General features: G+C 40.9%; 2 protein-coding genes across 12 annotated transcripts in view; one reads left to right on the top strand and one right to left on the bottom strand.

Annotated features, from left to right (window-relative positions):
- The window catches only part of LOC111854661 (guanine nucleotide exchange factor DBS), a 49,902-nt gene that overhangs the window by 13,405 nt on the left and 23,722 nt on the right, over positions 1-12,775 (bottom strand). For all 8 annotated transcript variants that reach the window (XM_072704001.1, XM_072704003.1, XM_023832870.2 and 5 more), the window contains 8 exons: positions 11,148-11,236; positions 4,667-4,733; positions 4,060-4,175; positions 2,077-2,146; positions 1,887-1,979; positions 1,310-1,402; positions 352-477; positions 10-231 (listed from right to left, as the gene is read on the bottom strand). In XM_072704001.1, the coding sequence (XP_072560102.1) occupies positions 10-231; positions 352-477; positions 1,310-1,402; positions 1,887-1,979; positions 2,077-2,146; positions 4,060-4,175; positions 4,667-4,733; positions 11,148-11,236 (876 nt within the window). The remainder of the gene's footprint in view (positions 1-9; positions 232-351; positions 478-1,309; positions 1,403-1,886; positions 1,980-2,076; positions 2,147-4,059; positions 4,176-4,666; positions 4,734-11,147; positions 11,237-12,775) is intronic.
- LOC111854663 (lactosylceramide 1,3-N-acetyl-beta-D-glucosaminyltransferase A) lies at positions 3,151-10,267 on the top strand. Of its 4 annotated transcripts, XM_023832882.2 has the most exons (4): positions 3,151-3,353; positions 3,517-3,628; positions 5,509-5,654; positions 8,529-10,267. In XM_023832882.2, exon 4 carries the CDS (start codon positions 8,799-8,801, stop codon positions 9,936-9,938), a length of 1,140 nt encoding a protein of 379 aa, XP_023688650.1. In that variant the 5' UTR covers positions 3,151-3,353; positions 3,517-3,628; positions 5,509-5,654; positions 8,529-8,798; the 3' UTR covers positions 9,939-10,267. The 4 variants fall into 4 exon arrangements, with proteins under 4 accessions (XP_023688650.1, XP_023688648.1, XP_023688647.1 ...); XM_023832880.2 differs by having other exon boundaries at positions 3,151-3,628; positions 5,562-5,654; XM_023832879.2 differs by having other exon boundaries at positions 3,151-3,628.

Genomic DNA, 12,775 nt, shown 5'->3' with positions numbered 1-12,775 from the left:
TCACAGCACCTTTAGGGAGTGCTTGAAGCTGTAGGACGGAGTGCGCTCGTGGTTGTCCGTGGAGTCCTCACGCCGCTTGCAGAAGAGCAGCATGGAGCTGTAAAGGAAGAGGTGTCTCTGCCTGGGCTTGAAGCGTGCCAGGTCCTTCACCTTGCTGTGTCCCTTCTTGTGCTCCGTCCACACGCTGAACGAGCCCTGCATCAGCAGCTTGCCCAGGTTGTTTAGGTTCCCCTAGAGTAGCACATACAATACTTCATACACTCTTGAGAAATACTCAACACCAATAATTCACACAAATACCACTCATTCACAACTAGACACACTTCCTCAAACAAATGCTCGTTCACTCACCGAAAAGCCTGTGATGGCTATCTGGTGCATGGAGTCGTTGACAGACTTGATGATATCTAGCATGGTTGCTAGAGCTTCCTGTAGCTGGGCAGTGTCTTCAGAGTTTGTGCTGCATTTGAGCATCTCCTGAGAATGCGATGATGCGACCAGGGTTAGGCCTCAAGTCTCCTTTTCCTTCTACATTTACAGCTTGACCTCCTGGGGCTTACAGAAATCAGAAACTGCTTGAGAATATAGGAAACAGACTTAACTGGTTCTGAACTCCAATCCTCATCCCAAAAACCTGCCCCCACACCGGCCCTCCAAGGATCAGGTTAGCCACCCTTGGTCTAACTCCCACTCCACCACCAATTTTTGCAACAACACAGCGGTCCACAAAGATCACAGGAAACTCAGGATGGTCATCCGCCCGATTTCCAGTTACTTATCCAGTAAAATGTGTGTAATAACCCTAAAATTGTAGAGTTTCTGCGGTCTATCCCAGGAGGCTGGAGGAGGAGCCTGATGAGCTGGCAGTCCGTCACAGGGTGCGCATACGCTCACATACTGTGGGTCACATACTGCCCCGTAAACCACCACGCCACCTCATGATTAGTGTAACAAACCTTAAACCATTGAATAATGCTCATGCCAGACGCCCTCCCCCCGACTACCTTATAGGGCACTGCGTAAACGACTCAAAACTCGACAGTGAATTTATTAAATGGAATCCAAAGTGGGGGAAATTTACTAATGCTGTGGGCAATGGTGTCATGTATATAACAGGCCATAATAAACACACAAAAGTACAAAAATTCTAATTAGTTGAATATGTACAATTTAAAACAAAAACTAAGGGTGGCAAAAGAACATTCTTAATTACAGAATTGTTATTTTATTAAGATGGGAATAAGACGAATCGACAGTAAACAGCCAGTTAAATCAGAGTAAACAAAGCTCTCTGCGTTTGTCAACTTGCCTTCAGCATCAGCTGATACTTGGTGATCCTCTGCACTGGCTTCAGCAAGTATGCGTCCAGCGAAAGTTTGTGATCCAGCTTTTTCTGGCATTCCTTTAACAATAGAATATGAAGTCTGTGCAAAGGACCAGAACATATCTACAACCAGATTTTCCTATCTTGGTGGTTCACATTCAAAATGACCAGTTACCTGTAACTAAGTGTAAGGTGAACGCATCTGTCCTCTGAAACGGTTTGCATGTACAAATTGATATGTTTCTGCATGAATCATTTGCGACACCAAAAAAAAAAAAAAAAAAAAAACACTCGGTGCATGGATATAGGCAAAAAATATGTAAATCCCTATCTGACCATTTACATTTGTGCTGCATGGCCAGGAGTCGGGTACATATCCAATCCAGTGCCACATATGAAATTAACTCAAATCTGATTCGAAAACATCAGATTTGCTCAGCCTATAAGAGAAAAGGCCTCAGACTAAACTAATGAGCACTGTCAACAACCAGTAGTGCTATCATTTTTGCAACTCTTAGTAGAAGTGTCGCTTGTAACATCATTAGTACCCTAGATAAGCCACCTGGAAGAAAGAAGATTCCACACACTGTCGCCAAAGAGCTTCAGATCGTGGCTTGTTCTGACAATACTTCTCATACATCTGCAGGTCTTCTTTCTAAATCATAAAAAAATCACAACAGAGTTTTTACATTCTGTCCCCACCGGTTCAGGTAAGAGTCAGTGGAACTTAATAATACTTGATATTTACATACCCTTTTCAAAAAGCATGCCCCAACTAACTCTGGATTCTCAATGCAATTTTCCAACTCTTTCCGAAATGTTCTAGAAGTGAAAAGGATCAAATCATGTCTTTATAAACAGGAAGAACCATACTGAATAGGTAGCATTAAAATGAAAAACAACAACCAAGAAGACCAAATCAACAAAATGAAGAAATATTCTGGATGTTCACAACGGTATGTTTTATACCAGTGCTTCTCTACCTTTTTTGCACTGTGACCCAATTTTTTCCATGCCAGCTCACTCGTGACCCTATTTAAATTAAGGCTATGATCTAGCACAGTGTGCACTCCGTAATCTGCGCCAATCGATGCCTATCACGCAAATTTGACTGGATGGGCCAGTGAATCAGTGGTTTGACTTGTTGGATTTGTTGAGTGTTCAATAGTTTTGCGTTAAGCATTTGCAGACCCAAGACCAGTTTATATAGGTTAATTCGAGGACTGGGGCTGGGAAATCTGATCGTGGATCAGCATAGGAGTTTGCTGGTAAAATGTTTACATTTCCAACTGTGCCTCACAGCCCTTTCAGAACTTAACATGACACAAATTTGGGTCACAACCCATAGGTTGAAAAATCACCATTTTATACCCTCTTGAAAAAGGTTGTATATTACATAAAAGCAAAACAGTGCATTAGTGCAATCATAGCATTATGTCAGGCAGTGAGAATCCCCCCCCCCCAACTGTAATATAAACCTGGGTTTGTGGGCCATGTATGTATGCCAGGACTTCTGAATGATCGCCAAGGAGTTTTACCATTCTTAGAGAGCATCAAAACCGAGAGGAAATTAACCTACTTAAGCAGCAGAATGTTCTGCACTTTCCCATAAGTGTCCTATTTGTATTCACTGTACTTGCTCTTTTCCCAAAAGTGTCCTCCTTTTGTTAACCTTCATTGTTGCACTTGCACGATCATAAAAAATGCAAGTTGTTTCAAAATATTATTCAATGTCTGTGCATCCATCACTCTGGATATTGCTCAATTTATAATTCTCATAAAAGAGAAGTGACAGCGATCGCTACAGACTATAATACGGATAGTATGACACTTGTCGGTGAAACATGACTGAAAATGCACGACGCCAGTCGCTTCATCGTTATTAATTCCGTGCTCCGTCGCGCGACGAAATTGAAAGCGCTTCCTCCACCGGGAAAGTCGGAAAAACACGAGGGATGCTGCGCGCGATACGCGGCCGGTTGCCTTGGAGATCCCCACCGTTTTCACTTCGTGTTACTCCTAGTCTCGGGTACAACTAAAAAAGAAGGCTTTTATGTGTTTGTATTGGTTTCTGAGAGCCAATTATGGTGTCGTTTTAACCCCATAAGTGTAGAGGGACGGAAAAGAAAGCACCTTACCGACTGCCTGAATTCTGTATTACTATTATTTCCCACGAAAACGGCGGATACCAGTTCCGAGTCTCCACTCGGCGACAGCGGACAAATGGGAAATTTCGATATACAGCCAGTTAAGTGCCACTGAGAGTAAAAAGAAGAGGCTCTCTTCAGCACGATCTTCATATAGGTCAGTAATTTTAATCTCTCTTTTGTGTGCGTGCTGTCTTCCCAGTACATTTAAATATGGATTCCAGAGTACTTTTTTATTAACAGTCTTAAGAGCATAAAGCGAAATGAGCGGCCAAATGTTCACGTAAATGTAGAAAACTGGCCAAAGTTATGATTTAATGTTTTGCAATAGGTGCCTCAAGTATGCTACAGCCAGTCGTAAGGATAAACGGTATAAAGATGAATTTCGGTAGCATCGACTGATCGTTGTGAAGATTTTTCTTAGCCTCCATGTTGCACGTGAACCATCTTGCGTACATTTTCCTAAGAATGATCTGGGTGTGATGTCTCACTCCAAAACAACGAGATGCTGTACAAAATTAAATGGGATAAAATGGGTTGCTTTCACCATATCGTGAGATGTTGTGAAAAAATAATTACCTTTCTTACCTGTTGTGGAAGTCATAGATTTCAGAGAGATTGCCAAAAAGCACATCCTGGTTGTTTTCCAACACTGGTGGTATCGGATGAGATAAGTCAGCTTTTCCAAGTTTGGCAACATAACCCTAGAACAAGGCATCATATACCACACTAAATATATGAAACTGGAAATGGATTGCTACTCAAATGCTTACTGTTGTACAGAATATCAGTTTACATATTTATAAAACGCACCGAGATTAATATTTATATATTCTCTGGACATGCATCAGGAACACCTCAGGTAACCTTGCCTAATAGCCTGAGTTGCCAACACATTCAATCTGCCAGACAGGTGTGCATAATTTGATCTGCTCAACCTGCACCCCCCCCCCCCCCCCCAAGCACCGCATGGAAAAAGAAATACAAATTTACTGACTGCAGCTATCTTGATACCTACTACTTGCACTCATGCATAAATGCCACCCACTGTTGGGTCATAAACAATGGCCTAAGATTTCACAGTGTAGATAACCGTCCGTGTAACTACCCGTTTCCGTATTAATGACCAACATCCTGGGTAATGACTATCTTCAGCCCTTACTTGTAGGAGACCTGGTTTATACTACAAACATACCTCCATGATACTTTGCAACTCCTCAACATACAGCCGTTCCGTTTCAATCAGTTCATTCATGATGTGTCTGTGGAGGGTTAGGGGTGGACACACAACTCATCAGCAGAGCAAAGGGAACTTGGCACCATTTGTTCAAAATACAAAATCATATTTAAAAAATAAAAATAAAAATTGGCATTGATGATCGAGGAAAAAACCTCCAACAGAAGAAAGGATGGATTAAGTAGGAGCTGTTATATATGCTAATGTGCAAACACTGATGTCTACATCTATATAGGCTGTTGCTCAAAAAAAGTCTGAATGAAATGTTGCTTTTATGAGCTAAGCAGTGCATTCAGGTTGTGAAATATTACTTTTAAAACAGGTTTGGTTGTTAGCGAGAATCATTTAAGATGGAGGAATATGCAGTTTGACGGTTTCCAGGATATTATCCAATCCTTACTCAGGTTAACACATAACGTAGGATTTCTCAGCTGATAAAAATGACAGCCACTGTAAAATACCTGCTACTGCATATTTTATCTGTGCAATTAAGAAACTTTGCAAAAAAAAAAAAAAAAACCTGCAACCTGTAAGAATAAAAACAAACAAAAAAAAACCTTTGGAACAAAAACCTGGCAGCTGTGGGGTCCCAGTGATGCAACAGACATCAAAATTTAGTGCACAATATGCCCCCCCCCCACTACAGATTTTAAAATCACTAATGGGCAGATATAGAGGATCCGCCAGTCAGACCGTGGCTGGTGTGACTCAGCCTGGAAACGTAACAGCAGCTCTCACTCAGCTCTTACTGTAGGTGGCTCCTTCACACCCACATAAGGACAGCGCTGTCTCACTTTCAGAGTTGCACGGCAGCGACTGGCTGCTACTCACAACGGTGATTTCACTTTGTCAGAGAGAAATCCTAAACTGTCCATCGGCCATACTCTGCTCCAGTCGCGCTGCGTTTCTCTAAACACATGGATTTACGACGGCCTTCCCTGTGCTGGTAAGTACCATCGTTCGTCCGGGAGAAAATTTCCATCCATCTCCTCTCCTTTCTAACCTTGTTTGAAATTAACTCCGTATCAAAGCAGAGTTCAGGGAAATGCAGTAAGAACTTTATGCTTCCAAAGGCGCAAGAAACTGCTTTTTGAAAATGATTTACAGCACTAACATTGGTGTGTTAGCTTCACAATTTCTGTATGGCTTATGAAAACAGTAAAAATTAAATAGATATGTCAGAGGCAATACCCTTTCTGAAACCAGTTCTGCATTGCCAGTGTTAAAAGAGGAATGCACATTCCATGACTGTTGTCTTTCGGCGTAAGTAAAACTAGTCTTTCACAGGCCTTATGTTTTGTGTAAAAGTGTCAGTTCAACTTCTGCTTAAATTAACAAAGGCCTTTTCAGGTTAAAACCCTTATTTGGTTTTGAAATGAAGACTTTATGCCATGACTGTTTTACAACTGGTGGAAAAAAGTCTTACCGAACTGCTATTACTGTGTAAATTAAAACCATATATTAATGGGGTGATTGGCGTGATTAATATTTATACTTATCCACTCAAGAACAGTGTATTGTGCCATATAAAACTCAAACATATTAAAATATCAGCAAGGAACCTTTTTTTTTTTTTAACTTGTGCCGCGTTTCAAAGCATTTCCTGTTTAACGTATATCTGCTCAAAGATATAGACAAATTATTGCTGATGTATTTAAAAATAAATAAATAAATAAAAATCACCCATCTTCCACAAACCCTTGTCCAGTAGAGGTCATGATGGTAAAAACAATTATGCATAAAATTAAAAATAATATGCGTAGAATGTCATTTTATGCAATTGAGGACTGTCCTTAAAAGGAAAAACAATACGTATAAAAATATACGCTTCTCCATTTGGAGTGTGACGGAATTGGGAAAGTTACGTCAAAGTAAAATTATATATTACCTTCAGCACACATAGCTATGCTTTGGTTACGTTCGCACTACGTCCACGTTTTTACGGGAGTCCGTGCTACAGTTATCTCCGACGTTGTAAAAAAATAAAAATAAAATAACTTCTGCGTTCACACTGCTCAGTGTAAAAGGCAAATGACGTAGCTATAAGACTGGATGTTAATGTATATATTTCTGAAATTTTTCATTTGCACATTTGACCAAAGCTTTTTATAATATATTTTTAGAATGGCGCACTTTATATTTCATTTGTTTGTTGTAACTCGAGCACAACGTGCACGAGTTTTTGTCCGTCCAAATTTTTTTAAATAATCATAGAAGTGGCGAAGTATATATTTTGAATAATTTTTTTCTTTGATTAGTAAAAGTTTTTTTATAAACGCTTGACTGTTGATTAATCTAACGCACAACCATGTGTTTAAAGTGCACGTATTTTAATTAGCGAAAGTGAAATATCAGAGTACTGTAGCTAGAGATGATCATGCAAAACCGCACGTGTAACGTAAACAAAGGAGAGGGCACCTGGATCTGTTAGATACATGGATAATCCTGGAATAAAGAAAATAACGACTTCACACCATCCAGTGCAAATCAACCGTGACGTTAGTATCCGAGACCAACGCGGACTCCAAGCAGACGGTCCGCAGAATCAGCTGGCCGCGCTTTCATCCACTTCACAGAGCTACATTGTCGTGCTAACTTTGCTAGTGAATGCCATTGTCAGTTTGTGAAAGATTTGCACCTCGCTCAGCTGTGATATGATCCGCGACCTAAACCCTCCATTATCACATCTTGCTTACAAAGAGCTGGCGCTGACTTTTATATTAAAGCTGAGCTGACGTGTGACCAAGGAGATTAACTGTAGTAGGGCAGGAGTGTAAAAAGTAAACAAAAAATATACATTACAACAGTAATAAGACTTGCTACTAGAAAGAAAGGAGAAAGCTTACTAAAATGTGCTGCTCAACTAATACTGGTCTATACTGGACTCAGATGTCTTTTCTAGCTCCTTATAGTTAATGAAGTGGACACAGGCCGTGGGGGGTGTACCATATTCCTCCAGCTATAATTATCTATTAATTCTAATGTGGCCCTGGAAGAGAGACTAAAAATTAATTGGAAAACCCACTAATTAGTCCCCCCCGCCCCACTAGTTTAGCATTTTAACTTGTTCAGGAGACCACCCTCGACCCCTAACATGGGCTGCTTTAGAAAAGTGTCGTGTGTGTGTGTGCACTTTTTGTTCAGTTACTTGAAATATATTCCAATGAGTCTGTTGTTTCAGCTTGGTCAGAGTATTCTGGATTTGACTTCTGAAATAGGCAGAATTTGACAAAAAGTCCCACTTTAACAAACATTTAACTGCCTTCAGAAACTCATTTTATGTGAAATGTATTTGTGCCTATAATCAAATTGATCTGATGATTTTTTACATCTGTATATTTTAAGGCGCAGTTTAAGATGATTTAATTTTGAAAAGCTAGTCACTGTGGTGACCTTATTGCCAATACACACTTGATGGCCACTTTCTTGGGCTCATTAATTCAAACAACCTGCCTCTATACAGCAAATCATATGGCTGCAATAGAATTCATACATGCAGACAGGATCCAGAGGTTCAGTTATAACTGATCTCATTCTCATTGCACAAACACCACAAAGGACATTCAGAGAACTACCATTATAAGGGAAACATGTGACTTCCTGACCACAATAACGACTGCGGCAAGGACCCCTAGGCCCATGTTTGAGATGATCTCCGTACCATCTCTGATTCTACATGTAGTTTTCTGCAACTACACTTCATTGGTTCTCAATTGATTCCCCTTTTTTTACCTCAGTTTTTTAATAAAAAACAGATAATGCTTTGAATAGCCTATTTTGATCATGCAATCTTATGTTGTTAAATCACTTTTTCTTTCAGATGAAGAAATAATTCAAGGTTTCTATAACAAAATAAGAAACTGGTAAACATGAGGACAGCAAGGCTTGACTCATTTCTGGGATCTAATGGCGGCTTACTTAGTCAGTAGACCTATTTTCATTCAGGCTCCCCTGACTCTGCATTAGTGTGGCAATAATAGAGTGAAACTCGAAAAACAAAAACATCTGAATTACTGCAAGAACATTCAACAGAATACACAATATCTGCCTTGACAGAGGAGGAGGATCTGGAGGTCAGCTGGACTGCAGAATGTTCATCTATTTCAGAAGGATCAGAAAACTTAAATGTGTGCAGCTGACAGCGACGTGCTTCGTCTTCTCCGTTGTAATGCTCTATTGGGATCAGCTGGACAACAACGTTGTGAGCCACATGAGGTCCTACTCATATCGCTACTTAGTCAACAGCTACAACTTTCTCAACAAGAGCTTCTCTGTGAGCCGGGAAGTGGCAGAGAGCTTCGCTAACCACCGTTACTTAATCAATCGCAGACATAAGTGCAGGGTTAAGGACTTGCTGCTGCTGCTCATGGTTAAGACTTCCCCAAAGAACACGGAGAGAAGGGCAGCCATCCGCTGTACTTGGGGAAATGAGACGTATGCACGCTCAGAACTCGGCGTGAATGTGAGGGTAGTGTTTGTCCTGGGTGTCCACCCCAAGGAATCTGATCGGGCCCAACAACAAAAACAGCTGGACCAGGAGGACAGAGAGTACGGGGACTTAATCCAGCAAGACTTTGTAGACACATTCCACAACCTCACCATCAAGCTACTCCTGCAGTTTCAATGGGCACACTCATATTGTAGCCATGCTCAGTTCCTTATGTCCGCCGATGACGATGTCTTCGTGCACATGCCCAACCTGGTCCACTATCTGCAAGAAATGGGCCGGAGAGACGTCCGGAACTTCTGGATTGGCCGTGTGCACCGCGGAGCCCCACCCATCCGCCGCAAGGATAGCAAGTACTATGTTCCCTATGAGATGTACCCCTGGTCCACTTATCCAGACTACACGGCAGGTGCTGGATATGTGGTGTCAGGGGACGTGGCTGCCAAAATATACCAGGCCTCGTTAACCCTCAACGCCACGCTCCACATCGACGATGTATTTATGGGGATCCTCGCAAATGTGATGGGTGTCTCCCCACAGGAACACGCATACTTCTCAGGGGAGGGAAAAGCCCCATACCACCCTTGTGTATACCACAAGATGATGACCTCACATGGACATGTGAAAGATATCCATTACCTCTGGAAGATCTCCACAGATCCTCAGCTCCAAAAAGCTAACTATGGACTCTTAGACGACCTATATTGCCAGGTAGTAAAAATAACACTGTTCTGTAAACCATACTATTTTAACACCTACCCTTGCAAAGCAGCCTTCTTGTAATGTGTGAAGAGTATTGGTTAGTCGCATGCTTTTTTCAAATATCATAATATCAAAGAAGAAGGGGGGGGGGGGCTTCTGTATTTTCACTTCGCATTTATATGGACATATAGTTAAATAAAGTGTTTCTAGGAACCTAATCTGCCCCTCCATTAGCCATGGTTCAGGTTTGGAGCATCTTCAGTCAAAAAAAGTAAGAATAAGTCCTAGTGGGTCATGCAAAAGAAGAGTCTAAGGAGAATAGAACACAATCTAGACATACTGCCAGTCGTCGGATGATCATAATTTTATTTATCTTTCGATGTCATTAAATTAAACTGATTTAAAAGGTTCCTTGCTTCTTCTTGATTTGTTCCTATCTCCTGGTGCCAGAAAGCTTCAAAGCCACATACTGTTTTACTGTTTGCAAAATGTTTCTATCTAAACAAGCCTGAAAAAAACTGTATATTAAAGCTATTGCTATTAAATCTACTGTAATAAAGATGAATTTGTTTGCCAAAACAACAGCCCGCAAGTACAATGATCTAATCACTGCACACAGGTAATAGTGTGTACCCCGCACCTACGGAATCTCCCCTGTTTTTGGAAAGCAGGTCACAATTTCTGCACAATTGTTTTTGTGGGTCACTGTAGTATATTTTTGTACATGTACACACACACACACACACACACACACAACCATTTTTGACACAAAAACACAGATTTCTTAGATTCAGACATGCAGGAACGAAAACTCACTTGAAAACTTTTTTAGAAAAAAAAAGACTTTTCTTCTATTCTCAAAAAGTGTGTAGGCACATAATTACTACATAATATTACAACAAACTGAAATATGGGGGAAATGCTGTGAAACACTCATTCTTTATTGCTAATGATTGCCTAAGCTGGAACATTTGACACAGAGAATGCTGGAAAACTTTGTTTTGTTTTAAAAAGTGTTAGTGTAAACAAAACATCATAGCCAACAGAATAACATTACACAAATTTTACCAAGCAAAAAGATGTCAGAAAGGAGCGTCAAGATTTAGGACATGAACTAAGGCTGCCTATTCAATACCCAAGGAGGATCCTACTGCTATAATTTTTTAAATTTGGAATAGCCAGATTAAAATATACAGCTTTGCAATTGAGTAAATTGTACTTGTCTTTGAATTAAAATACAGTAATGGACAGGAAAAGTCACTGTAAGATATACATGGAGAAATCTCCTACCTTCGTCTGTCGAATAAACTCTCCTCTGTATCGTTGGCCACCAAAATATGACTTAAACCCCCCTGGCTGGCTTCGTGCATAACTTCAATCTGAAGAGGGAAAAACAAATATAGGCAAAACAGAGGCCCTGTTTACACTTTGTTTTAAAGTGCATCTCAGACCTGGGCAAACAGGTTCCAAGATGCATTGTGATCCAACCACTCTGGGCCGCATGTGACCATGTATGTCTTACAGTGTAACTGCTAATCCATCCTGATGAGTCCATGACAATGACATCGCCACTGGTGTGTGAATGTCAGTGTGGATGGGTGAATGTGAGGCATGTATTGTAAAGCGCTTTGAGTACTCGTAGGAGTAGAAAAGCGCTATATAAATGCAGTCCATTTACCATTTTATTTTTACCATCACAATGACTGACAACCAAGCAGTCAGCTGGACACCTTGGAGATCAATGATAGATACTGGTGATATGCCACAGCTGTCTACTTAAGATCTGATCTCCCAACATGCATTTTAAAGCCAAGTGTAAACAGGGCTAGAGAGATGTTCTGTCTAACTGTTACACCTACTCAGCCACAGTGCTGCAGCATGGATTACTATCCCATCACAATGGAATCACGCACCATTCTACAAAAGCTGTAAAAATTCGGTTGAGCCGTGTTTCCGCGAAGGTATAATAATTCAGCTTAATTGAAATAACACACAAGTCCCCTCCAAGGATTCTGACAGTGTGGTTGAGGAGTTTACATACTTCAACGATCGACAGAGCCATGTCAAACAGACTATCAGCTACTTGGCAAACAAGTCTGCAGTGAGGCCAGGCAAACTACAATCCAAACAAACATCTACCATGAAAGGTAGCAAGTAGAATCAGAGCACCCTATGCAGAAATGGCTACAAGAACTCTTTGGTGCAACTGAGCTATGTTTATCCCTAATCCTAATAGTAGCCATAATCTCAAAGACTGACTCGATGTCTGGGATGAATCAAATTCTGCAGGCCCCTGTCCCTAAGGGGAAGCACCAAACCGTCTGTCAGTTGCTTGTTTACATACATACGTAACCCTTTCATTTTAAAAGAGGCCCGTATAACACAGGCAGATGGCAGAGTCATTGCTTAAAAAATCAGTTAAAAAAAGGTGCTCTCTCGTCTGTAGAGACACATTAGACTGGACACCCACTATATAGTCACTGCATAGTGGCCAGTTCACTGGATCCCAAGAAGGCTTCTGAGAGGTGGGGCATTATGCTGAGCCACTCAGAGTCAAATTAAAAAATAAAAGTTAAAAAATTGAACATGGAGATGCAATAACTCAAACAGTCTGCTGGTTTCGTTTGATTCACATAGTCCAATAAGGAAAAATAACTCGATGATGAATAACTGGATGAAGGTTCCGTGTCATTTTGGCCAAGACGGAAAGACTCAGGAGGAGTTTCTATCCCCAGGCGATTCGACTCCTCAACCAAGACATGCCACTCTCCCGGTCATAGAGTTATGGTTATCAGTTCAACCTTACACTGCTGTGCTGACACTGCACACTGCACTTTGTATGTAGTACCTGCATGTGACAAAAAAAGAATCTTGAATGAATCCTGAATGAACAGTGGAAACTAATCCCAGCACGTCCT

This window comes from Paramormyrops kingsleyae, chromosome 21 (assembly GCF_048594095.1).
Source record: "Paramormyrops kingsleyae isolate MSU_618 chromosome 21, PKINGS_0.4, whole genome shotgun sequence".
In the NCBI taxonomy this organism is placed as follows: Eukaryota; Metazoa; Chordata; class Actinopteri; order Osteoglossiformes; family Mormyridae; genus Paramormyrops; species Paramormyrops kingsleyae.
The sequence above is the reverse complement of the archived record's forward strand: the minus strand, read 5'-3'. Positions and strand labels throughout refer to the sequence as shown.